This window comes from Pleurodeles waltl, chromosome 2_1 (assembly GCF_031143425.1).
Source record: "Pleurodeles waltl isolate 20211129_DDA chromosome 2_1, aPleWal1.hap1.20221129, whole genome shotgun sequence".
Lineage (NCBI taxonomy): Eukaryota > Metazoa > Chordata > Amphibia > Caudata > Salamandridae > Pleurodeles > Pleurodeles waltl.
In genome coordinates, this window is record NC_090438.1 from 637,274,029 (window position 1) to 637,301,460 (window position 27,432).

The window sequence follows — 27,432 nt, forward strand, 5'->3', positions numbered from 1 at the left end:
CCATCTACATGAATGACCCATTGTTGAAACCAGATTGTTTTCTAGTTTTTAAAAATGTATAGCTTAAAGGGTTCACCCATTGGTTTCACACCTGTTTTACCCACAAGCCTCAATGGGTTGAAACCCTCCAAAATGGGAAAATGGACTACTACACAGAAAAACGTAAAAACTGTGGTTGTTCCTGAAAGCTGGGAAGATGGTGATGTAAGCGCGGCAAAACGTTTATTAATGTCATTCATAGAAAAACATATTTCCTTGCACTGCACTTTTTAAACCTTTTTTTTTTTTAACGCAAAACAAAATTTTGATGTATGTTAGTTATTTTCTCAGTTACCTACAGGGGAATTAACGAACCCTGGGTACCTTTAGAAACCCAAAGATGCCGAGGGGGATGGGGGGAGACACAAATTTGATGTGGAATACTGTTTGCTTGAAAAAATTAATAAAGACTAAGTGCAAAGGGCCGTAATCATAAACGAGCATTTGCAGTGCAATGGGTCTCGCATTTGCTTGACTTAGTTATTAGCGTCGTAAAGTGCTAACCGGACTTTTATTGCCACATAAATTGAAAATTAAATGTAATACCGTTTTGCTGATTTAAAGCACCACGTTTCGCTCGAGGTTGCAACTGCGCCGTTGATGATTATGCATGAAGCTGCTAATCCTGACCATAGAAAGAGTCATAGATGTATGGAAGGGTCAGCTCTCATTTGGGAAGCGAGGGCTAGGGTGTGGGCATTCTGGCATATCATCTAGGCAGTCCTGGCATACTTTGGCTACACTGTTGACACATGACCTAATAAAGCTGCACCCATAATATGAGAAGGTAGCACCTCCTGCACAGGATCACTACTCTCCTGGTGCACATTAGCTGCGCCCCTGGAATAGGCGACTGCCCTTTGACTTATGCTGGCTGGCTAGCTAGCCACGCCATGTGAAGGCTGTAAATCTTGCATATGATTGCATCAGCATCACGTCCCAAGCCCCTGCAAGGGGATGTCACTGAATTCATCGGGTCTCCTCCCAGTGTAATACATAGCTTTCTGCCTCCCCTAGCAGGACACTGCCATGCCATTGGGTTGGAGTCAGGGGATGCAGGGCTTTCCAGTGTTCAGTTAGGAGACGGTTGGCCAACAGGAGGACCAGGTTAGCGAAACGTGCCCTGACCTTGTGTTGCTTTCGTCTGGGGGCAATACCCAGTGCTGTGGCCTCCTATGAATTCAAGGTGGTAAGTTTGGTGACCATGGATATGGTGGTGTGGATCCCGTTTCAGAAGTGGGATAGTCCGGGGCAAGACCAGAGCATATGTTGAAGATCGACAAGTGGAGCAGGGCATCTGGGGCATGTGAGATGCGCTGTGGGAAACAGTTGGTTCAGGTGGGAGGGGTGCATGTTGGAACATATACTGAATATTCTTGAATCAAGCATTCCAGGTAACTGTTTTAGAAAATTCCAGGGCTCTGGCCCATTCGGAGTCATGTAGAGGTCTTCCCAGATCTTCCTCCATCGCTATCTAAGTTGTCAGCGGCATGTGAACGTGCTCTCTGAGGGAGTGGTCTTTTTCGTCATCTGAAAAATTCTGCCCAGACATTTACGAGCTATCCACCCATGTACGAGCCAGGTATGCTGCAGTTTGAGAGTGGGGTGCAGAAGCTGGCGTAGTGTATGTGGGGGGAGTGGGCCATCTCCTGTGCTAGTTTCATATGTGCCCTCCAACCATTGACGCACCCACTGAAGTTAAGCCGCTAAATAATAGGATTCAAAGGAGAGTGCCCCCAGGCCTCCCCGTCTGACCAGCAACTGAAGTTTTTGAAGAGCAACCCGGCACCTCCTGTCATTCCAGATCAGATCTCCCAGTAATTGGCCTAAATATAGGAAACTTCACCAGTGAGGAAATACTGGTACGTTAACAAAATAATACAACAACTAGGGAAGAAAATATTTTGCCTGTAAGGGCTAAAGAGTTGCTACCAAAGCACTTGGGATGTAAGAGCTGTTTACGCATGTTTCAAATTACCGTCAAATAGGTTGCCTTAGGAGTGGTATTGTCTGGCTCCTAGGTACCAGGGGGCCGCGACTTGCCAGGACAATGGGGTATTGCCTATGGGGATCATTGCAGTGGGGTGTCGCGACAGACTGGAAGGCATCCGATTTCTCTCAGTTCCCCTGGTGGCAGTGTGCTACTTTGAAGTCTTGGAAAGTGGCTGTTAAGGAGGAGATGTTGGCGGATACATCTCGGATGTATAATAATCATCTGCATATAGTGACACAGCGTGTATAGTGTCATCTAGTGACATCTCCCAGGTTCGGCGCTCTGTTCTGAGGCAATGGGCTAGGGGTTCGATAGCAATTGAAAACCTGGTTGAGGGAGAGAGGACATCCCTTTTTTGTGCCATGGCCTATTGGGAAGGGGCAGTGAGATCAAGCACCCCACTCATACCCTAGAGGATGTGCTACTGTAAAGGAGTTTGGCACAGGCTAATAAGCATGAACCGAGCCCTACTGTCCGGAGGACCACAAAAAGATATTCCCACGACGATGAGTTGAAGGCCTTTTCGATGTTGAGAGTTAGGCATGATGCATGTGGGTTCTGCAGTGTGGTCCATTACTTGAAATAGTCATCAGATGTTATTGTACATATTGGGCCCTGGAACAAAGCAGTTCTGGTCTTAATGGATCAGACCTGGGAGTATCTTCAAATATCGGTCTGCGCTAGGATCTTACGGTCGGTGCCTAGGATAGTCACTGGGTGGTAAGAGGATAGTTGAGCAGGGTCCCTATCAAGCTTCAAGAGAGTTTCCAAAAGAGACTTCTGAAAAGAGGCCGAAAGGGGGCCTGTTGTGAGGGCCTTGTTGTAAACCTTGACCAGGCGTGGGGCCAGACTACTGGCAAATCGGCCCTAATACTCTATAGGAAGCCCATCCAGTCTTTGTGTCTAATTACAGACTAGATCATGCATTGTCTGTTTCACCTCTGTAATGGTGATGAGTCCATCAAGATACTCTTGTTCAACTGCTTTTATAGATAGTAAGGAGAGAGGATCAAGGAAGCGCCTAATCCTACCCAGAGGTGGGGCAGGTGGTGGATTATACAGTTAGATGTAATACTTGCTAAATGCCTACAGTATTGTCATCTGTGATCGCAGGATTGATCCTTAGTGGGTTTCTGCCTACCCATGTCTGTTGTGGATGAGGGCCTCTCGGCTCTGGCAGAGTAGTGCTGCACATCTTTAGGCTGGGGGTGAGTTGGAAGAGTAGAGCTAGCGGCTATAAGCAGGTGGTCCCACCTTCAGAGCTCACAGCAGGGAGCTGCTCACGTCATGATGGGTAGTGCAGTTTTGGAGTCTCCCATCCGTCAACGGGGCACATCAGAGTTCATTCCTTCCTTCATAGGGAAATATGTCCGGGAGTCCCCCAATGAGTGATTTTTCCGATTGGGTGACCGGGTGAGGAAGGGTGCCGTGGGGGGGGAGGGATAAGGTGGGGTTGGGGACTAGAGGGGGGTGTCTGTAGCCCTACTCCTGTTGTGTCCAGGGATCTGAGGGGTCCCCCCAGGCTCCAGAGCCAGCCCCCTGTCTGCATCTGAAGTCCTCAGTCACACTCCTGCCTTACTAGGACTCTCCTACCTAGTTCATTTGCCTGGATCCTGGTCACTTCTATGCGGCTTGCGGTGGGCCTATCTAATCGGTAGTGAGAACTGAGCTATTGCGGCCTTGCAGTAATATGGCTCTCTGGGAATAATCACCCAGCTCCGCTTCAAATGAAATGCAAACTCCGCTGGGGGGCCTCTGGGTCTTGCCTCTCTGGGCCAGAGCGGTCACCAGATCTGGGCTGTAAGTTGATGGGTAAGATCAGGGCACTCCTGGTGGTTGTTGCTCCAGGCCTAGCATGGCTCACTGCTGATGGTCATGTACCTCATCCCCCACCAGGCCCAGTAGTATTCTTTACCTTTCCCTCAGCCTGTCTGAAAAGCCCTGCACGCCGAGTGGGGTGTGAACCTCTGGTTTCCCCGCTCCCGGAACTCCCCTGGGCAGCACACTATGCAGGCTTGGAATGAGAGGCCCCCATTTCGTGTTGATCACTATGATCTGGTGAGGTAGCTGGGGCAGTACTCACCACGTTAGACTTGTTGGCCTAGTCCAATTGTGGAGAAGCTTATGCAGTCCCCATCAACCGTGGATCGTGTTACGTTTTGTACATGGACTCTTCCATGTTTTGTATTAGTGGGGGGGATGTCTTTAATTCCCCCTATAGTGATGTCGAGCAATGGTAGGGTCAGTGACGTAACAGATTGCTTAATTACCGGATTTGTAAATAAATGGCCTTGGGAGGTTTTCCCATGGGTGTGGAGCTACGAAACATTTTGGTGTGGATTGCTTCTGTTTCCTATCGCTTGCTGCTGGGCGCTCCCGCGGCCCTTCGGATATCACAGATTGGCGATGAGGGTGGTTTCGGACCCTTTGTGTGTTTGCCTGGCTTCCTCTTTTCACCGGTTTCGTCTGGTGTTTGTGCTCCCTGGGGGCGCGTCGCGCTGTTCCTGAAGCGCAGAGTGCTTTGGTGGTTGCTGGAGCAACCGCGTTTAGCGCTGCCTGGAGGACGCTGCCTGGAGGGGCTGCAGTGGTTGTCGGGGCAGCCTGTTGTGCCCGAGGCGTTACAGAGCTTTTCTTCGCTCCGGGGCGTTTTGAAGCCTTTCAGTGACTTGTGCTGGGTCCTGGAGCACCCCGGACCTGCCCTTCATGCTTCCTGTGGGGTGAGTTTGTCCTTTGGGGTGCGTGAGTGCCCTGTATTTGGCATGCTTTGTATCGCATTGAGGTTGTGCTTCCAGCGCTGCGGTGTTTAATGTTGGCTGAAGAACACATGTGGATTCCATGACCTTTGGGCGGCCAATTTGACTGCAATTGATTTGGCTGGTTTCCAGGCCTCTGTCTTCACTCCTATTTTGTTGGATCCTTGTGCTTCCAAGTGACTGTATTTCTTAGGGTGTTGCAGGACAGTGGCTCCTGTATAACGGAAGTTGTATTGTGTCTTTCACCGCATTGGGGGTATGCCTCTGTGATATTGCACCTGCAGTGACTTTCGTTTTTGGTTGGTGTAATTATGGCATCTATCCCTGTATTGGAATATTTTGTTATTGATGGCCCTCCGTCTGCCCTCGCTGGCCGGTGGAAGGAATGGGTGGACCGTTTGGAAACCTATTTTGCTGCAACAGCTTTGGAGAATGATCGACGCCGTCCCATGCTGTTGCATCTGGGGGGTGCAGCGATTCATAAGTTGGGCCGATCAGTGGTTGAGGAGGGTCCGCATATACTTACCAATCGTTGAAACGGGCGCTTACAGCCCATTTTGCGCCTTTGGCGAATCCTGATTATGAGCATGGGAAGGGGGAAGAGTTGATAGCTGCTTTTTTCAATCTTCTTACTCGTGTGCAAAGGGACCGCTTGCGCCTCTGCTGCGGACTGTGCTGTCCTCTTGGCCCATTCGACCGGTTGCTTATATTGCGGCGAGGGCAGGAGAAGGAGCTCCAAGCCTCACCCTGTTTCTCAACGCCGTTGCAGCAGCGGAGTGCCGGTGCTCCGTCGCCCCACCGATTAAGGCCCCTGTGAGCCTCAGGGTTGGCAGTCTCTCGCTTCCATCCACAACACCTTGCTGTTGTGCGCCATCCCCTCCGGAAGCTCGGGGACGGCTCAGGTAATGCGGCAGGCCTGCACTCGCGGCTCCAGCAGGTAGGGCAGCCTAGTCAGGCTGTCGCTCCCATTCTGGTGCCAAGTGGAATCTTGCTCCGGTACTGCACCCCACAGCGGAGGGAGGCAGTGCAGTAGTGTGGCAGACGATCCTCTAAAGCGCAGGTGAAATGTGCTAGGATATTGGAGTCTAAATCTGAGTTTGTCTATTGCCCAGAGCTCCTTTTGTTTGTTTAACCACTTTCATCGAACAGGGAATACAATATCTCTTGGGGAGCAAGTGGGTGGTCAACTAACTTATATAAAAGTAGCAGACTATCTTCAGAGCCACTGTTGATTTGAGTTATTTTAGTTTGCTAATCTACAGCAAATGTGTGGTAACCGGGTCAGGTGGAAAAGCAGTGTTAAGGTCTTCTTACGAGTTTGAATTTTGCCGTAGGAGCTAGATTCGTGGCCGTTTTCCTCCTCCCTCCTCCTCCCCCTTATGCCTTGTGTTATAATGCCAGTACTGTGGTTTTCATAACATTTCTCTCATGAATATAGCAGGGCTGTTGAGCCGCTATCTTATGTAGTCACATGTTGCCAGAGAAGATATCAGACACTGGTAAAACAAATTCAGATGGTACAATTTACGGAATCACGCACTTGATACTGACATCGAGCTCCATTCCAATATAGCATCATCCCAACACAGATAAAGTATCATCGGGCAGATATTCATCCCAACGCTTGATTTACTGTGAGTATTGGATCCTGCATGAGCTCTCCCTGCACCAGTTGGCATTGCCACTTTGGCTGGCTGCATCCGATTTCTATCACTGAGAGCAGACGAGGGAAAAGAGGGTAGGTATATCATAGGGAGTGCCCTTTTCCCCTGTCACTGCTTTTGGAGCGGTCTTTAAAGTCCGAATGCTTCTGGTTAAAAAAACACTGACCCTGCACCACATACCAACTCGTCCAGTGGGGTCTGTTGCACATGCAGAAGTATCTATGCTGGTAGTGGGGGCCCGACCCCAGTGACCTCTACACCAATATCTCGGCAGTGGTGTTGAAGTCTCTAAACTGTTTGGGGTCCTTTGAGCCCCCTGATAGAGCTTGCCACTTTAGTTTGCAGCCACTGTCCACCCCCTTGTTTCTCACTTACTGTTTTGCTCCATGCACTTTGGGTCACCACCTTGCAGGGGGCCTGGGTTGTCCTCCATATATTGTCTTTATCAGTACAAGCTCGCAGCCACCCGCAGGCAATGTGCAGCACCACACAAAAAACAGCTCCCGGCACATAGCAAGCAGAGAAGTAACTAGGTAGGATGCAAGCCCTCCAGTTTTAGGGAACCAAGTGCTGCAGTGGAAGTCGAGCCAGCGATGCACTAAATGCGTTACACTGCCACCATCATCTGGCATAATACTGGCTGAGAACTGGGGAAGCCATCCCCAAGCGGGCAATCTTGTGAGCCCATACAGGGAGAAAAAACGCAAACCCTTCTTCAAGGTTCTGTAGCACCGAAATGTAGAAACGCAGGTCTTGCGAGTGGGATATGTTAGTTTGTGGGGCGGGCAGTAGAGTGGATTAGATGCACCAATGTGTAAGAGGGCTTACCTTTCACTGGCATTGTTTAATGTGTTTGTTGAACCCCTTGAAAATACCTTCTCTGTATCAGGTTTCCTATTTTTTAAGCTGACCCCATAATTCTCATCCGACTTGCATGTTCGTGTATGAAATCCACTTGAATCCGTCGTAGATATGCTAAAACATTGCTCATTCCACTCATCTTCCAATAAGCCGGTGATCAAGAAGACCTTCACTCATACTAGTGATACTGTTATGGACAGACAGACAGACGCTTTATTCTTGGATGAGCAGGTGAGTTCCTCAGTGCCCCGTGGTACTACTCAAAACTATTCTTGAGATGATTTCCCCCCCTTTCTTTGACAGGCAGAGTTGGCTACTTTTGCTCGCACAGTTACTGTCAGCTTAAAACTGCACTGTGCAAATTCGAGATCTACACCCGAGTTTTGTACACCAGAAGTAAGCGGTTCAAAATAGAGCTACTAAAATGGTCTCTCAACATATGTAGATGTGTGTGTGTGTGTGACAGATTACACATGTGATTAGCGAATACTAGTTAAAGCTTGCACTGGGTGTGGAGCCGCTCTGGCTCATCTACACCCGGCCTCAGTATGTATGTATTGTTATTATATAGCGCTAGCCTAGCTGGATAGCAGCAAAATGCTGTTCATTAGCGAGCGGATGGGTTGGGAGACGGTACAAGTGTATGTCAGTTGTATATTTACACATTTTAATTGACAGTGAAATATTCATTCCACATAATTACAGATTCATTCCAGTGTACACAGTTTCTGGCACATTAAATTTAAGTTATTTAACAGAATCTCACGATTTTCAGTCCAGTACCTAAGGAGTGATTAGAACACGGTTCCCCAGGTTTCAAAGTCAGCAGTTCAGCCACTAAACCACATCTCAGACGTTTTCCTTATTCATTGACCTTCCTACTCACCATAATTGAAGCATTAATCATGTGCAGTAAATGAAAATAGATTTTTCGGCAAACAAACCAGCACATGGATCTATAGAGACTTGTACTTTTGGGGGGACTGGGTGGGGGTGGGTTTCGGGTCATCCAGAGCTTTTGGCTCATTCAGAGCTTTTGGCTAACGGTATTTAAATGTTCACATTAACCACTCCCTTAAATAACTATCATATAACTATCTTAATCCCTGAATACCTTTATCACACAGGCGCACTACTGATACTTACATTGGGTTAACAAATTATTTGAAGAGCAGCAAAATAATAAGGTCAGGGCACATAGATGCTTTAGGGTGATGGACATGGCCCTGCTGTTTCCAGAAGTACAGTTTGAAAAGTGATCTATAATGAGGCTTACTTTGGAATAAGGCTGCTACGGTGGTATATATTTTTTTTTAAATCACAGATCGGTATGATGGCCACAGAGAAATAAAAATAACAAATATTGGCCAAGGCAGTATGTCTCTTCTGGTAGAGCTATTGCCTTTGTCGAATTTTGGAAAGTAAAGGAAAAAAGCACTGACTACCTCATAGCACTTTTTCCCCCTTTACTTTACACCATGTTGCACAGAGGGCATGCCGACTTCACCTCTCTGTGTGTTTGTCCCTCCTCTAGAGCATGGGGCAAGTACTGCTCACTTGACCTGTGTCCTTCCACTGCTTGCTCCTTTGGAGCTTCCTTTAGTTACAGCAATCCATAGGAGTGCATTTGTTTGCAGGCTGTCTCCACCTTCTTCCTCCGTCTCATTAATTTCCCTCTCCTGCATAGTTGCTTACTTGCCTCATCCTGCCTGTCTCCCTCCCGCTTTGTTGCTTGTTTACCCTGTCCTAAAGTCACACTGTTGCTTGCCTACTCTGCCCCACAAACCTGCCCCCTCCTGTTTTGTTGCTTACCTACACCACCTCCCTCCTGCATTGTTGCTTGTTTGCTCCATAACAATGTTGTTCCTTGCTTGTTCCGTGCCCCCTCCTGCGTTTATGCTTACTTGCTATGTCCCTCCCGCATTCCTACTTGCTTGCTCTATCCCACCTGCTCGCTCCTACCGTGTTGCAGCTTACTTGCACTGTCCCACCTACCTCGTTGCTGCTTACTTGCTCTGTCCCACCCACACGCCCCTACCTCGTTGCTGCTTACTCGCTCTGTCCCTCCCGCGCTGCTGCTTATTTGATCTGTCCCACCCACCCTGCTGCTTACTCGCTCTGTCCCAACCGCCCACCACCTCCTGTGTTTCTTCTTGCTCTGTCCCACCCGCCCCCTCCTGCATTGCTGGTTACTGGCTCTGTTTTGCCTGCCCGCCCCCTCCTGCATTGCTGCTCATGTCCCACCCGCCTGCCCCCCTCCTGTGTTGCTGCTTACTTGCTCCATCCCACCCGCCCTTGTTGCTGCTTACTTGCTCTGCCGCACCTGCCTGCCCCCTTCGGCATTGCTGCTTACTTGCTCTAACTCACATGCATGCCCCCTCCTGCGTTGCTGCTTACTTGCTCTGTAACCTCCGGTGTTGCTGCTTTGTTGCTCTGTCTCACCAGCCTGCACCCCCAGCATTGCTGCTTTCTTGCTGTGTCCCACCCGCCCGGCCAGCATTGTAATTGTATTGTATTGTAATAGTATTTATATAGCGCTTACTACCCCTGACGAGGCTTCAAAGCGCTTTTCGGCGAGTAGCACGCTACTTCGGAACCCAAGAGGAATTAGTGGTGAATTATTATAGGGAAATAGGTGTACAGTTTTAGTATTAATATGAGTTAATTTGAGCAGAGAATATGTGAGTTTTAGTTGGATTGACTAGAGTAATGGACGGATAGAGAGAGGAGTGAAGAATCCAGAAGTGTTAATTGGGAGTTTATAGTAATAGGGTGAAACTGGGATGAGGAAAGGAGAGATGGAGGAGGGAAGAGACTGTGGAAAGGGTTAGGGAGATCATAGTAGCAGAAGGGGTTTTGGATGAGTCAAAGGTGAGATAAATGGAGGATAATTTAGTAGGGTTGTTTGGAAGATCATAGTAGTAAACTGAGGTTAGGGTGACCTCGATGTGGAAGAGGTGGAAAGAGCTTAGGTAGGGTTATTTTGAAGATGAAAGTAGTAGAATGGGTTTGGATAAGTCGGAGTGGGGATGGAGGATAGTTTGTCTACCTTTCACCATATGTCATGTCTCTATCAAAGTAAAGCTTACAAGAGAGTACACTAATATTATTTTTATTTATATATATACATACTTTTTAAATCGTTTTTATTTTTATTTAATTTATTCATTATTTTTATACTTATTTAATTTACTTATTTATAATTCAAATTATATTTATAGATTTTATTTCATTTATTTAATTTTTCTCTAGTACAGTAGGACTAGAGTATTAAATAGATCTGTAATACATAGTAAGGAAATATATGTTCAAGGAATATAATGGGTATACAAATGAGAAGAAAAGTATTATTGTATAAACACAGACTTTCAGGATTTGTCATATTTGAAGTTCATTAATGAGTGTACTTTTCTAACATTTATTTCTTTCCTCAATTTTTGAATAGTGAAATGCTTTATGATAATACATTTGATCAGTGATATAAAAACGAGAGTAGGGATTCATAAGTATCTAATATAACAACTTATCCAGGAGATACGCAATGACCTATGAACATGTTAACCATGGAATAACACACACATATATGTGTGTATGTATGTGTGTGTGTGTGTGTGTGTATATATATGTTCGATGGCATGTGTAGCTGCAGATACACATGCTGTGCACATCCCGCCATCTGGTGTTGGGCTCGGAGTGTTACAAGTTGTTTTTCTTCGAAGTCACGAGATCGAGGGACTCCTCCCATTTCGGCTCCATTGCGCATGGGCGTCGACTCCATCTTAGATTGGTTTTTTTTCCGCCATCGGGTTCGGACGTGTTCCTTTTCGCTCCGGGTTTCGGTTCGGAAAGTTAGTTAGAATCTCAAGAAAAATCGTCGGTATTGTTTGCGTTCGGTATCGGGTTAGTTATAACAGATCGACACCGACTTTTGAAGAGCTCCGGTGGCCCTTTGGGGTTTTTTCGATCCCCCGTCGGGGCCTGGTCGGCCCGGCCACGTGTCTCTTCAAGGCTGGAACGGACCCCATTCCGCTTCTGCCCAAAATGTCACAAGTATCCGTATACAGATCAGCACCTGGTCTGTAACTTGTGTTTGCCGCCAGAACACAAGGAAGATACTTGTGAAGCCTGTCGAGCGTTTCGGTCCAGGAAAACACTAAGAGACCGAAGAGCAAGAAGACTGCAAATGGCGTCGGCGCCGACAGGACAAGGGCGTTTCGAGGAGGAAGAAGAAACCTTCTCCATCCAGGAATCGGACTCGGATGAGATTGATCCCGAAGAAACGCCGAAAACCGTGAGTAAGACGTCGAAACATAAAACTCACGAAGACCACAAAAGCCCAGGGGACGCCACCGCCAACAGGCCATGGCTTAACCCGAAAAATAGGTGACCGATCATCGGCACCGAAAAAGGGCACGCTTGTGTCAAAGTCATCCGACTCCGGTCGAGATACCGCCACACAGCAATCTCGGGCCCGAGATAGCGGTTCCGAGCAAGTTCGGCACCGAGACAGCGGCACCGAAATGAATCGGCACCGAGAGACAACGACGCCGAAAATAAAAAAGGTTTCGTCGGAACCTAAAAAAGTAGCCGAAAAGGTTTAGATACCGAAACATCCGGCCTCGGAACCGAAATCAAGTTCCTACACAGAGGAACAAGAACTGTCCTCACAAATGAAAATACATAGATTTGGACAGGAATTGGAGACAATGGAGCCAGACTACACCCAAAAAAGGCTCCACATCCATAAAGAAACAGGGAAGATCAGCACTCTCCCTCCTATTAGAATGAAACGCAAACTTGGCTTCCAGGAGAAAGACAAGCAGCCACAGGCAAAGGTGGCTAAACAAGTAAGTCTGCCACCGTCTCCACATCGATCGCCGCAAACATCACCGGTAGCCACTCCACCTATGATGCAATCCCCGACTCATACAGCGATGAGTCAAGATGACCCTGACGCGTGGGACCTTTATGATGCGCCAGTGTCAGATAATAGTCCTGACTGTTATCCAGCTAGACCGTTGCCACCAGAAGGTAGTACACCCTACGCACAGGTGGTGTCGAGGGCAGCGGCATTTCATAATGTCAGCCTGCATGCAGAGCCCATTGAAGACGACTTTCTATTTAATACATTGTCGTCCACACACAGCCAGTATCAGAGTCTTCCCATGCTACCCGGAATGCTAAAACACTCCAAACAAGGGTTTGAGGAGCATGTAAAAGGAAGGGCCATTACTCAGAGTGGAGAAAAAATATAAACCGCCACCAACAGACCCCGTGTACAGCACACAACAGCTAACACCGGACTCAGTTGTAGTAGGGGCAGCTCGCAAGAGAGCGAACTCACACACTTCAGGAGATGCACCACCTCCAGATAAAGAAAGTCGAAAATTCGATGCAGCAGGCAAAAGGGTGGCGGCACAGGCAGCAAACCAGTGGCGTATTGCAAATTCACAGGCTTTGTTGGCCAGATACGATAGGGCTCATTGGGACGAAATGCAACACTTTATAGAACATTTGCCCAAGGAGTTCCAAAAAAGAGCACAGCAAGTAGTAGAAGAAGGTCAGAGTATCTCCAACAATCAGATACGGTCAGCAATGGATGCAGCAGACACAGCTGCTAGAACTGTCAACACAGCAGTGACAATAAGGAGACACGCATGGCTGCGTACATCAGGATTTAAACCGGAAATACAGCAAGCTGTGCTGAATATGCCATTTAACGGACAGCAGTTGTTTGGGCCGGAGGTGGACACTGCTATTGGAAAAACTTAACAAAAAGACACTGATACGGCCAAAGCCATGGGCGCACTCTACTCCCCACAGAGCAGAGGCACATTTAAAAAAACACAGTTTCGAGGGGGGTTTTGAGGGCAAAGCACAGAACCCACGACCTCACAAACAAGGCCCACTTATCAGAGCCAATATCTGCGGGGAAGTTTTCGGGGACAATATAGAGGGGGACAGTTCCCAAAAAGTAGAGGGAAGTTCCAAAGCCACAAAACACCTCAAAACAAGCAGTGACTTCGAAGTCACACATCCCCAACACATAACACCTGTGGGGGGGAGACTAAGCAAATTTTACAACCATTGGGAGGAGATAACAACAGACACTTGGGTACTGGCAATTATCCAGCATGGTTATTGCATAGAATTTCTCAAATTCCCTCCAAACGTCCAACCAAAAACACACAATATGTCAAAACAACATATAGATCTTCTAGGACTAGAAGTTCAGGCATTGCTACAGAAAAAAGCAATAGAATTAGTACCAAACCAACAGAAAGGAACAGGAGTTTACTCTCTGTACTTTCTCATACCCCAAAAAGACAAGAGTCTGAGACCTATATTAGATCTCAGAACATTAAATACCTACATCAAATCAGATCACTTTCACATGGTGACATTACAGGACGTAATCCCACTGCTCAAACAACAAGACTACATGACAACACTAGACCTAAAGGATGCATATTTACATATACCGATAAATCCTTCACACAGAAAGTACTTAAGGTTTGTATTCCAAGAGGTACATTACCAATTCAAGGTGTTGCCATTCGGAATAACAACTGCGCCAATAGTTTTTACAAAGTGCCTAGCAGTCGTAGCTGCACATATCAGAAGGCAGCAAATACATGTGTTCCCGTACCTAGACGATTGGTTAATCAAAACCAACACGCTAGAACGGTGTTCACAACACACAAAGTATGTCATAGAAACCCTCCACAAACTAGGTTTCTCAATCAACTACACAAAGTCACACCTTCTGCCGTGTCAGACACAGCAATACTTAGGGGCGACAATCAACACAGCAAAAGGGATTGCCACTCCAAGTCCACAAAGGGTTCAGACATTTCACAATGTAATACAGGCCATATATCCAAAACAAAAAATACAAGTCAAAATGGTGATGAAACTCCTAGGCATGATGTCCTCATGCATAGCCATTGTCCCAAACGCAAGGTTGCACATGCGGCCCCTACATCAGTGCCTAGCATCACAATGGTCACAGGCACAGGGTCAACTTCTAGATCTGGTGTTGGTAGACCGCCAAACATACACCTCGCTTCAATGGTGGAACAGTATAAATTTAAACCAAGGGCGGCCTTTCCAAGACCCAGTGCCACAATATGTAATAACGACAGATGCCTCCATGATAGGGTGGGGAGCACACCTCTATCAACACAGCATCCAAGGACAATGGGACAGTCAGCAAAAACAGTTTCACATAAATCACTTAGAGCTATTGGCAGTATTTCTAGCGCTGAAAGCATTTCAACCCATAATAAGCCACAAACACATTCTTGTCAAAACAGACAACATGACAACGATGTATTACCTAAACAAACAGGGAGGGACACACTCAACACAGTTGTGTCTCCTGGCACAGAGAATATGGCATTGGGCGATTCACAACCACATTCGCCTAATAGCACAATTTATTCCAGGAATTCAAAATCAGTTAGCAGACAATCTCTCTCTGGATCACCAACAGATCCACGAATGGGAGATTCACCCCCAAATACTGAACACTTACTTCCAGAGTTGGGGAACACCACAAATAGATCTATTTGCAACAAAGGAAAACGCAAAATGCCAAAACTTCGCATCCAGGTACCCACAACATCAGTCTCAGGGCAATGCGTTATGGATGAGTGGTCAGGGATATTTGCTTACGCTTTTCCCCTTCTCCCACTCCTTCCATATCTGGTAAACAAGTTGAGTCAAAACAAACTCAAACTCATACTAATAGCGCCAACATGGGCAAGACAACCTTGGTACACAACACTACTAAACCTCTCAGTAGTGCCTCATGTCAAACTACCAAACAGACCAGATCTGTTAATGCAACACAAACAACAGATCAGACACCCAAATCCAGCATCGCTGAATCTAGCAATTTGGCTCCTGAAGTCCTAGAGTTCGGACACTTAGACCTTACACAGGAATGTATGGAAGTCATAAAACAAGCTAGGAAACCTACCACTAGACATTGCTATGCAAATAAGTGGAAAAGATTTGTTTATTACTGCCATAATAATCAAATTCAACCCTTACACGCATCTGCCAAAGATATCGTAAAATACTTACTACATTTGCAGAAGTTAAAGCTAGCTTTTTCTTCCATTAAGATACATCTTACCGCAATTTCAGCTTACCTGCAAATTACGCACTCAACTTCACTGTTTAGGATACCAGTCATAAAAGCGTTTATGGAAGGCCTAAAGAGAATTCTACCACCAAGAACGCCACCAGTTCCTTCATGGAACCTCAACATTGTCTTAACATGACTCATGGGTCCACCTTTTGAGCCCATGCACTCTTGTGAAATGCAATACTTAACATGGAAAGTTGCATTTTTAATTGCCATCACATCTTTAAGAAGAGTAAGTGAGGTTCAAGCATTTACCATACAAGAACCATTTATTCAAATACACAAGCATAAAGTAGTTCTACGAACAAATCCTAAATTTTTACCAAAAGTCATATCACCGTTCCACTTGAATCAAACAGTAGAATTACCAGTGTTCTTCCCACAGCCACATTCTGTAGCTGAAAGAGCACTACATACATTAGACATCAAAAGAGCGTTAATGTACTACATTGACAGAACAAAACTAATTCGAAAAACAAAACAATTATTTATTGCTTTCCAAAAACCTCATACAGGAAATCCAATTTCTAAACAAGGCATTGCTAGATGGATAGTTAAATGCATTCAAACCTGTTATCTTAAAGCAAAAAGAGAACTGCCTATTACACCAAAGGCACACTCAGCTAGAAAGAAAGGTGCTACCATGGCCTTTCTAGGAAATATTCCAATGACCGAAATATGTAAGGCAGCTACATGGTCTACGCCTCATACATTTACTAAACACTACTGTGTAGATGTGTTAACAGCACAACAAGCCACAGTAGGTCAAGCAGTACTACGAACATTGTTTCAAACAACTTCAACTCCTACAGGCTGAACCACCGCTTTTGGGGAGATAACTGCTTACTAGTCTATGCACAGCATGTGTATCTGCAGCTACACATGCCATCGAACGGAAAATGTCACTTACCCAGTGTACATCTGTTCGTGGCATTAGTTGCTGCAGATTCACATGCGCCCACCCGCCTCCCCGGGAGCCTGTAGCCGTTTAAAAGTTGATCTTGAACATTTGTAAATTTGTAAATATATTACTTTAAACTACATTATGTACATACGTATTCACTCCATTGCATGGGCACTATTACTAGCATACACAACTCCTACCTCACCCTCTGCGGGGAAAACAATCTAAGATGGAGTCGACGCCCATGCGCAATGGAGCCGAAATGGGAGGAGTCCCTCGATCTCGTGACTCGAAAAGACTTCTTCGAAGAAAAACAACTTGTAACACTCCGAGCCCAACACCAGATGGCGGGATGTGCACAGCATGTGAATCTGCAGCGACTAATGCCACGAACAGATGTACACTGGGTAAGTGACATTTTCCATATATATATATATATATATATATATATATATATATATATATATATATATATATATATATATATATATATATATATATACACACACTCACACATCCACATACATATTTAATCGTGAGTAAATATACATTTGTTAAACCGGTTTAAAGAGTATGTGTGTAATTAAGTGTTATGACATAGTAGCAATACATATTTCCTAAAGAACTATTCATATCTAGAATATACACATAATCAGATTAAAAATATTTAAATCAACACAGGCATATCCAGACCATTGCTGTTTGAATGTGGTGGTTATGAAGGAAAGAGCCAACTCTTGAGTAGTCTTTTGAAGACAAGATAGTTATCAGTGGATCTTATATTTCGGGGTAATGAATTCCATAGGTTTTTGCTGCTTTCTTGCTCTGTCTCAGTTGCCCACCCGTCCCGCGTTGCTGCTTACCTGCTGTGTCCCACCCACTCCTTTGTTGCTACTTACTTGCTCTGTCCCACCAGCCCGCCCATGTTGCTGCTTCCTTGCTCTGCCCCACCTGCCCGCCCCCTCTGGCATTGCTGCCTACTTGCTCTGTCCCACCTGCGTGCCCCCCTCCCTCCTTGCTGCTTACTTCCTCTGTCTCACCTGCTTGCCCCTTCCCTCGTTGCTGCTTACTTGCTCTGTCCTATCAACCCCCTCCTTTGTTGCTGCTTACTTGCTCTATCCCACCTGCGCCCCGCCCACGTTGCTGCTTACTTTCTCTGTCCCACCCACCCGGTTCCGCATTGCTGCTTACTTGCTCTGTCTCACCTGCCCCTGCGTTGCTGCTTCCTTGCTGTACTCCACCCGCCGACTCCTGCGTTGCTGCTTATTTGCTCTGTCCCCTCACCCGCCACTCCCTTTTATTTCTGCTTTCTTGCTGTCTCACCAGTCTGCCCCTCCCGCATTGCTTCTTTCTTGATCTGCTCCTCCCGCGTTGTTGGGCGCTGGCCCTGTCCCACCCGCCCCCTCCCGCGTTGTTGGGCGCTGGCCCTGTCCCACCCGCCCCCTCCCGCTTTGTTGGGCGATTGCCCCGTTACACCCGCCCCCTCCCGTTTTGCGTGTTTGCCTCATCCCACACGGTCCCTCCTGCATTGTTGCGCACCTAGCCCTTCCCACCCGCCCCTGCCCGCGTTGTTGCCTGCTTGACCCCTCCCATGTTGCTGCTCGCTTGCCCCATCCCACACGCACTGTTGTTGTTTGCCCCCTCTTGCCCCACCAGAATCAAAGCACTATGAGGCAACTAAGCGCTGGCTACGTCACAGCTCTTTTTTTCTAACTTTCAGCATGCTGCTGTACAACATAACTAAAAGGCATTGGCAAAGCCAATACCTCTTGCATAGGTGAAACTTTTGGTCTTTGCCAGCGCTTGTTTGTTTTGCAGTTTGAGGTATTTGGATGTCCTTTAATTTCTTTCAGATGTTCTGACCAGTACGTTAGCACATCATCTTCAGGGCCTCCTGGCTTTAAGCGGGCCAGGTCATTATGGGTCTTAGACCCGCCAATAATTAGAAACCTACTTTGAAAGGCTGTTGGGCTCTAAATTCATGTCCTTAAAATGGCAACAAAATTGTCTCTCAACAAGGATTGTAAAAACCTTTCAGGTATCAAGTCGGCAGTGCGATTCCTGTTTACATTTCACATGTTTTCCTTCATCTTTCATCCCTCAAGAGTAGTTGCTTTTTATTGTCTGGCTTGATAGCAGAGCTGTCGCCAGACAAATATGTGAGAACCACCAGGAGAGGAGCTTTGGCTCCGTCCAGATGTTGGGAGCCAGAAGTACATGTTGTGTTTTGGCAGAGGTTTTATGCTTCCACAAAAAAAGTGATTGCCCTCGCACAGCTGATAATTTTCTTTATTTACCAAGCTACCGGAGCTTGAACTCTAAGGGGCACACACATGCCATTGTAATGCCATTAAAATGTCTTCGATAACTAGGTACATTATGTGTGTTTCTCTGGCAGCTGCACAGATAGGAGGAGACATTCATTAATGTACATACATTTTTACCTCTGGCTTGACAGTGCATTCATAAGCTTGACGTATTGGCATTGCCAATGCTTGTTTTTAATGGTGTTGTGTTTCTGTAGATTTCTTTCATTCATCATTTGAGTCTCTAATGGTGATGCTTTGAATTGAGTCACCTCCATGTGTCTGAGTTAGGTGTGATTTTGGGTGGGTGTTTGTGGTGGTGCTCAATTAAGAGCTGTGAAGTTTAGTAGAAGGCAGTGCGAGTTTCTCAAGGTGCCAGTCAGTGGATCATAGAGATGTGCAGATTACATCCGGATCCAATTCTTGGTCTTTCTAGAGAGTGCTGCTAGCAAATGTAACAGTGATGAATGTTGGAAAGTGTGACATGCGCTGATGGAGGACTTCAGAACGATATGGGGATTAAAAATGGTGGTAAGTGTCTAGCAGAGTTAGTAAAAGCAGAAGACAGTGACATGAAGTGGAAAACAGTAGTGTCTGAAACACTCCAAAGACCACTATCCTTTCCATAGACATTTGTAATGTTTAATTGTCTCCTGCTTTCAAAATTGAAACTTGTTCAATTTACATTTTTCACAAATTCATTTGTTATTTACCAGATACAGCTAATGAGTAATAGTGAAGCCTATAGGTCTGGCTTGTTTTAGGTACCTTAGTTGGTTGTTATCTGATATGTTTGGATGCAATAACAAACACCTAGAAAAACATCCAAATGCTGGTCAGGTGGCATGCTTAATAATTTTGAGCCACACCCTTAAATGCATAGGCCACACCTCTTTCAGAGGATTTCATTTCTTTGGTCATGCCCCTTTTAGAACCCTCTGCGTTTTTCATTCTACTTAAGGTATTGCATGGCCCTTTCTTGTACTGATGAAGGTATTCTTTATTCTAGTTTTTCTGCAAAGCGCATTGAAAATTGGTGAGACGCCCTTGTTAGACACAAAATAAAAAGTGATTTAGTCAGAGAAAGTAGATGTCGCCCAAAACACCTAGAAACTCAGAGGCCTTTTAGCTCAGTCTAATACTGGTGTTAAGCCCATTCCTACTCACTCTCAAGTTTTACTAATGATGGAAATATTGTACATGGAGATTTGTGAATTAACTAAGATCACAGTGTGGTCAAGGGGGAAGCCATGTTAGATCACTGATGAGTTTCGATCATCAAACCTCTAAACTTTATTTCCCCCCCACCCCCCCACCCACCCCCCCGACAGATCCCAAAAGTAATCGGCACAATGGACAATTGGTTTTGATATGCATTTTACTTATGCCAGTGAATTTCTTTCAAAACGTTTTGAAGGAAATCCTTGCTATGGAGCAGTAACTAATGTTGCAGGTTAACAGCCCTCTATAGATGTGCAAATCGAGTGTAAATGTTAGTTTCCCCAATATTGAATCTTTCATATATTTGCATTCATGAATCATTCCCTTCCTTGAAGTGGTAGTCCCACAGTACCATAGAAAGCAGTGGTGAAAAGCCTACAATGTTACAAGACATTCACTTTAATAGCTTATTAACATCATTTAAAAAGACCCAAAGTCCAAACAATGAGGCGACAGCACCCTTTAGAACCCTCAGCACAGAGGCTGCAGTCCCTCCGATTTTTTTTTTTTTACAGGACATTGTGTGATGGGAGTCTCCCTAAGCTCTGCTCCGTTTCTTAAGTTTGAACTGCATTGAATAATTCTCTTCAAGTCCGATATATGTTTACCTTTGTCAGACTAACAACCCAACTGTGTCAGAACCACCTAAAAAGGGACTGTTCAGGATTAGTGACTCCTGTGGCAAAAAGAGATTACATTTATAAGATCCACATAAGGAGTGCATTTACTGTCTCCATCCTCAACATAAAGTCAAGGACGGCACAGTATGCCCCACTTTGTCTCAGAAAACTCTGAAAGCCAGAGAGAGAATATTGTTGATCTGGCTGCAGAAATTGAAGTCCAAAAGAAAATCCTCCATCTGAGAAGAACAGTGACGACTCTTATAAAACACAGAAAAATCCCGTAAGAGGGATAGGTCTTCTGGAAAAAATACCTACAGATTCACCAAAAAAGGTTATGAAGAAGACCCACCATGGGTTCTCTGGACATTAAAAAGAATCTGAGGAGTACCCACAAACCTTTGAAAAAGGATCATTTCTCCCCTGGAAAGTTTCCATCTAAACCCTCCATCTGTGAAGGAAGTTTAAAAAACAAACCAAAAAAAACTTCAGTATCCCTTCCATCAACGACAAAGCTTCTAAAAATAGTTCCTACACCTCAGTTTGAGTTCTCATCGACGACGACATCCTCAACAACAGTGCCGATGATCACCTCCACTGCAAGGATGCCCACATTCTCATCAGCGGCATCACCAATGATAATAACATTGTCACCAATAGTATTGACGATGATAACCTTCACAATACTTTTGACAACAGCACAGTCGCCAAGGTTAAATCATCTACGACACCGCCAACTGTGCCGCAGAAACTGTTGACCACACCAATGAAAGCAGTCAGTGCCGACGAGTGTCCCGTCAACAAAGGCACCTTCCTTATACACCTCGTCAACAACAATGTCAATGATGGCACCGTCAATGACTGTGCCTTTAGAACCTATCTTAATCATACCTATAAAGGCAAAATCTCCCACAGACAATACTACCTATCCATATGTCACCAAGAGAAGCTCCACCCTTCCCACCTGTGCATTTGCTGGTTGCTGATGACGACTCGGAGGATGAAGGCCCCTTTGGAGTAGCATATAGTCCCTCTGAGCTTCATGTGAAGTGCCAGGAGGATGATGATGATGATGATGATGATGATGATAATGATGACCAATACTATGGGAATCAGTTTTACACAGGTGAACAACCAGTACAATATGGACACCAGTATTCTGATTATGGTCAGCAAGAACAATAGCAACAGACAGTTCCAATGCCACTGGAGCTGTAAACAGTCCCCAGCATATGCTACAGGACTATTCTAGTAGATTTCCAGAGCATGTAGTAACTGATCCTCCGCAGCAACCACCAAAACCTCTCCGATATCCACAAGTTCAGACATCGGGTACTCCTGTACCACATATATTACCTGCACTAGTAACATCTCTCCTTACTCTGACCGGTACATTAGCTGACCCACCAGTGGACAATCCTCCTTCCTCAGACAAGGATAGAGAAGGAGAGATCAGAGTTTCTGCTTCAGTTCCCAACGAATGGGGTGACTATCTGATACCAACACCCTGCCCACCTGGTTCCGCTGCCAGCAGGCTCACCACCAGACAGTATTGGTGGCTTCCACAACCCCATGAAGTCAATCGGGCCATCCCTAATGTAGACTTTATTTGGGAAGAGGGGATCAAGACAATGAAGAATCCAGCTACAATGTTGGTGGTGCTTTCTAGACTTGATAAAAACAAATACAAATAACTGGACAATTAGTCTGCATGTCTAATCGGTCATCCCAGCCCGGACTCAGTCATCACTCAAGCGGCCCAGCAATGCTCAAAGAACCCATCAACCCCTCTCACATCACCACCTGGTAGGGATGGCTATAGGCTAGACAACATTATGAAACAGTTTTTCTCCATGGGAGCTACCACTGTCAGCATGGCTAACACCCTGACGATATTGGGACGGTACGACAGGCAGATGTGATGAAGCCAAGAAGATTCTCCAGGAGGACAGATGGCTGGTGCTACGATACGTAGAAGGCAAAGATGGCTGAAGGCAACATCATTCAATCCAGAGAAAAATCCTGTATATGACGTTTGACAGTGAATCGTTGTTTGGAAAGCAAGTAAGCGGTGCACTGCAAACAATAACAGACACGGCCAGGTCCCTGGGAATGCTACAAATATGTAAACAGCCATTTCAAGGAGCCAGAGGGTGGGGTTTGTGCTCCTATAGAGGAGGATTTCAGCCTTATTGGCAGCAATTTCGACCCTTTCAAGGACAGTATCACACCCAGTATATCCTGCAATACAAACAACCACCTCCAGCGGCATACAAACAAACATCAAGAGGTAAACAACCTTCTAGAGGGAGAGACACTACCAAGAAGCTGTGAGCCTTCAGTGGTGCGGGTTACTCCCTAACCTCCTTCATCCCCCCCCTACCATCCCCCATGATTCACAAAAGCAGCTTGGAGGCCATGTACCCATTTACTCCCTCAAGGGTCCCTTATAACAGACAAATGGGTTCTAGATGTTATAGCTCAAGAACACACTCAAGAGTTCATCACAAAGCCACCAAATGTCCCCCCAAAAGGGGCACCACCTCCCCATCTAAAACAATTTGCTATATAACTTGTGATAAGAGGTCCCGAAAACTCCCAAGGTAATCAGTTTCTACTTCAGTTTCATCCTGATATGGAAATAAATCAGGAGACTGACACCCCATGTTAGACTTTCGTAAACTCAACAAATATGAGAAAACAATCCTTTCGCATGGTCACCATGCAAGATATGCAGATTTGCATCTCCTCAATCATGGCAGCACACATGACAGATTTAGATCCTCAAGACGCATATTCTGTGTCCTGATCCACCCAAAACATCAAAAATTCCTGAGATTCCAGGTGGCCGGCACCCACTACCAGTTCATGGTCCTACTTTGTGGACTAAAATCAGTTCTTCACACCTTCACCAAGTGTCTAGCTCTGCTCATTTGAGACAAGGAGTCCAGGTATTCCCAAACCTGGATGACTGGCTCATAAAGGCAGCCATGTCTCGGCAGGTGACAACAGATATATTAACCTGCCTCACACTCTTCAAAAGCCTGGAGCTCACAGTCAACAAACAAAAATCCTATCTCACACCAACAACACTGACTTTCCTGGGGGTGGTTCGCGTTTTGAACCTGGACAAGGCATTCGTCTAGCGGGAAAGACAGTTGAGGATTCAGCAACTGGCTCCGTGGCTAAGCAAAGGAAAGTCTGTATCAGTTTGGAAGTACAAATCACTCCTTGGAAAGTTATTTTCTTGTTTTCCATTAATTCCCCATTGACGACTTCATATGTGGCCATTGCAGGAGAAGCTATAAAAGCAATGGATGCAAGTCCAAAGGTCATTCACCACCATTATCAAGATTACCCCAAACATGAAATCATCCTTGCAGTGGTGGCCTCAGATTGGAAACATATCCAAAGGCAAAAGACTAACTATCCTGCCCAGGATAGCAGGGTCAGCCGTACTAATCCACAGGGACAAAACCATCACCAAGCATTGCATAAACAAGTGGAGGAAAGAGGTTATCCGCTCTGTCACATCAAGCACAACAGATATGGAAAAGAGCCCTGCACAACCAAATAACACTAAAAGCAGAACATGTGCCCAGAGCAACCAATGTATTCGCAGACATGTTAAGCAGAGCAGCTTCCGTGAGTGGGACCTCGGTCATCAGATTCTGGAGGACAATTTTGAGCACTGGGGCAAACCAAACCGTGATATCTTTGCGACCAGGGAGAGCCGAAAATGCCAATACTACGCAAGCTAGCATCACCAGGAGGGGTTGTGGGGGAAAGCATTTTCGATCAGCTGGTCAGAGATTTGCGAACACTTTTCCTCCTGTTCCCATTAATCCCAAAGATCTTCAGGAAAATCAACAGAGAACCTTGCTGAGTGATCCTGATCACTCCTGGAAGGCCCAGACACTTCTGGTTCACAGAACTCCTACTTCTTTCTGAACAAGCCCACATTCAGCTAAAACCCATACCAACGTTGCTAATGATGAACAATGGCTAGGTATGTTATCCGAATCGGGCATCACTACACTGGTCGGCTTGGCTCCTGAATTCAACAAATTTGCAACGCAAAATATTCCAGATGATTGCAGGTAGAATCTGGCAAAGGCCAGGAGTGACACTACCAGTAAAACTTACAGGCTTAAGTGTAAACGTTTCAGTTTGTGGTGTCAGGAAACGGGGACTCATCTTATCTTATCCTCACCAGAACAAATCCTAATGTATCTTCTCAACTTGCAAAATATGTTCTAGCTCATTCATCCATTAAAGTGCACTTGGCAGCAGTGGTCAGAATGATCACCTTACCTGTTGTCGAACAGGCTGATCAAACAGTTTCTCAAAGGACATTTCAGGGTGTTTCCTCCTGTGAAGAGACCTCCCCCTTCTTGGCATCTCAATATAGTACTGGGACAATTGATGAAAGCTCCGTTTGAGCCCATTCACAAAGCAGACTTGAAATACCTCACATGGCAAACAGTGCTGCTTTTGGCGCTTACATCAGCACGAAGGGTTAGTGACATCCAAACGTTTACTATTAAGGAACATTCATGCTATTTAAACAAGGCAGCACGGTATTTAGAACCAATCCTAAGTTTAGACCAAAGGTTCAGTTGGATTTTTACTTTAATGAACCCATAATACTAAGAACAGTCTTTCCCAAACTATGGCAGAAAAATCATTACATACTTTGGACATTAAAAGGTGTATCAGATTCTACGTACACAGGACTAGGCAAATCCTCAAAACAGATCAGTTGTTTGTTGCTTATGGGAATCTACAAAGAAGGTTCCCAGTTTCAAAGCAAAGCATAGCAAGATGGATTGCAGGAGCTATCCAGTTTTGTCACAGAGCAGCAGGCACACCATTAATACAGAATGTTAAGGCTCATTCTACCAGAGCTGTTTCTACTTACCACAGCTCTCTTGGCGGTTGTGCCTATTCAGCAAATATGCTGAGCAGCAACAGGGTCCAGCAGGCACACCTTCACGCGCAGCATTACTGTCAGGATTCCGTTGACAAAAGCGATGCAGCTGAGGGACAAGCAGCGTTGCACCATCTGTTTAAATAAGGTGAGCCACTTTAGTTATCTTTCCCACCATCTGCTATTATGATATTTTTTTTATTTTCAAATGCTAACTGCTGACTATTCTGAACAATCCAATACTGTAGAAGAAAATAAGTTGCTTACCTGTAACTGTAGTTCTCCGATATTGGTATCTTTCGTAGATTCTTATGCAACACACCCTCCTCCCCATAAAGGATCCAACTTGTGTGGGAAAATCTGAGGGACTGGATTCTCTGTGGTGAGGGTTTAAAAGGGTGGCATTGCCTGAATGACTGGACTTTGGGTCTTTTTAAAATGATGTTAAGATGCTATTAAGGTGAATGTCTTAACATTGACTTCTATGTATGTTTTTCACTACTGCTTTCTATGGTATCATGGGACTCCCACTTTAAAGGCGAGGAATGATTCAAGCGTGTGAATATATGAAAGATGCCAATACAGGAGAACTGCAGTTACAGGTAAGTAACTTATTTTCTTATACCACGGGTGTCCATTGTTTGTCCATGGGGGCTTCAACCATTACAGATTCTCAAGATAATGACCCAAGATAAATTTTCATTCCATAAATCGAAATGGAACTTGTTTACATAGACGATGATTGTAAAGACAATCTAACAGGGATTCAGCTATCTCAGGCCTAAGCTTACGCTCACATCTTTTAGGTTAATTCTTTTTTTCCCTGAAAGACATCAAATGCACCACAAAAATCTTGGGCTTTGTGAAAAAACAATGACTCGTACTTCATCCAAACATGGATATGATTGCAATATCAGATAGCCTGAATAATTTGAATTCCCTTTTCTGTGTGCTACATTTTTTCTTGTACCATGAGTCAGTGGACATTCTGTACTTAGTACATTGCTTATGTTTTCTTAATTCTAGGCCTGGTGCTGTTACGCAGGCGAGTAATTGTGGCGCCAGTAAACCTGTGCTGATGTCAGGTTGTCATTTGAAAGCACTCAGATATTCTAGTTCCCATATTCACTTTTATTTAGAGGTTTGTTAGCTCTATGAATGGAGAACCTTTGTCGCTAAAGGTGGTACAAGATTCCTAAACCGAGTGATGTGATGTATGTTTATGTATTTTTTGTTTTAGCTCCTGAAATCCTTAATTACGAACCAATCAGCACATCAACAGATATGTGGTATGTAAAACCATAAAATGATGAATAGCGTTATTGGCCATTAAACGATGTGTTATTAGTTTGTATTACTGTAATGCATGTTTCCATATAATGTGTTGTAGGAGTATTGGAGTGCTGGCGTATGTAATGCTCACAGGATCATCACCTTTCTTGGGAGACGACAAGCAGCAGACATTCTTGAACATTTCCCAAATAAATTTAACTTACTCTGAGGAAGACTTTGATGGCATCTCCGATTTGGCTGTTGCCTTCATCAAAAGCCTTCTAGTGAAGAAACCTCAGTAAGTATTTTTTAAGCTGATTAGACATAACCTGTTCATAACTGTTTTTATTTAAGGTTAGTTAGTAAAGACAGTGAGAGACTTATTTTTTTCAAGAATTTTACAGAAAAGTGTTTGAAGTCTGTTATATCTTGCTTTTAACCGGTGTCACACCTGTTCTGGTAGATCTAATCGTTTTCCTATGACTGTGCTCATTCAGTCGCTACCTGCTAACTAATTTTAGGAGGACGATGTACAAATAAGCCGGATCTGCAGTGACTTTTTGTTCGTAGGAGATTTTACTAGAAATAATTTTTTTTCAGATGCTCACTCGGATACTCATGCTTAGTTTAGTCATTACTGGATTGATTTACCCTTAACTTAAATAAACAATTGAGAGCCCTCTCTTACCAGATAAATCATCCTACTTTCATACG

At 45.1% G+C, this 27,432-nt stretch overlaps 1 protein-coding gene across 1 annotated transcript in view; it reads left to right on the top strand.

The window, feature by feature from the left end:
- The window catches only part of STK17A (serine/threonine kinase 17a), a 235,803-nt gene that overhangs the window by 177,292 nt on the left and 31,079 nt on the right, over positions 1-27,432 (top strand). The window contains exons 5-6 of the mRNA XM_069216006.1: positions 26,687-26,735; positions 26,837-27,016. Of these exons, the coding sequence (XP_069072107.1) occupies positions 26,687-26,735; positions 26,837-27,016 (229 nt within the window). The remainder of the gene's footprint in view (positions 1-26,686; positions 26,736-26,836; positions 27,017-27,432) is intronic.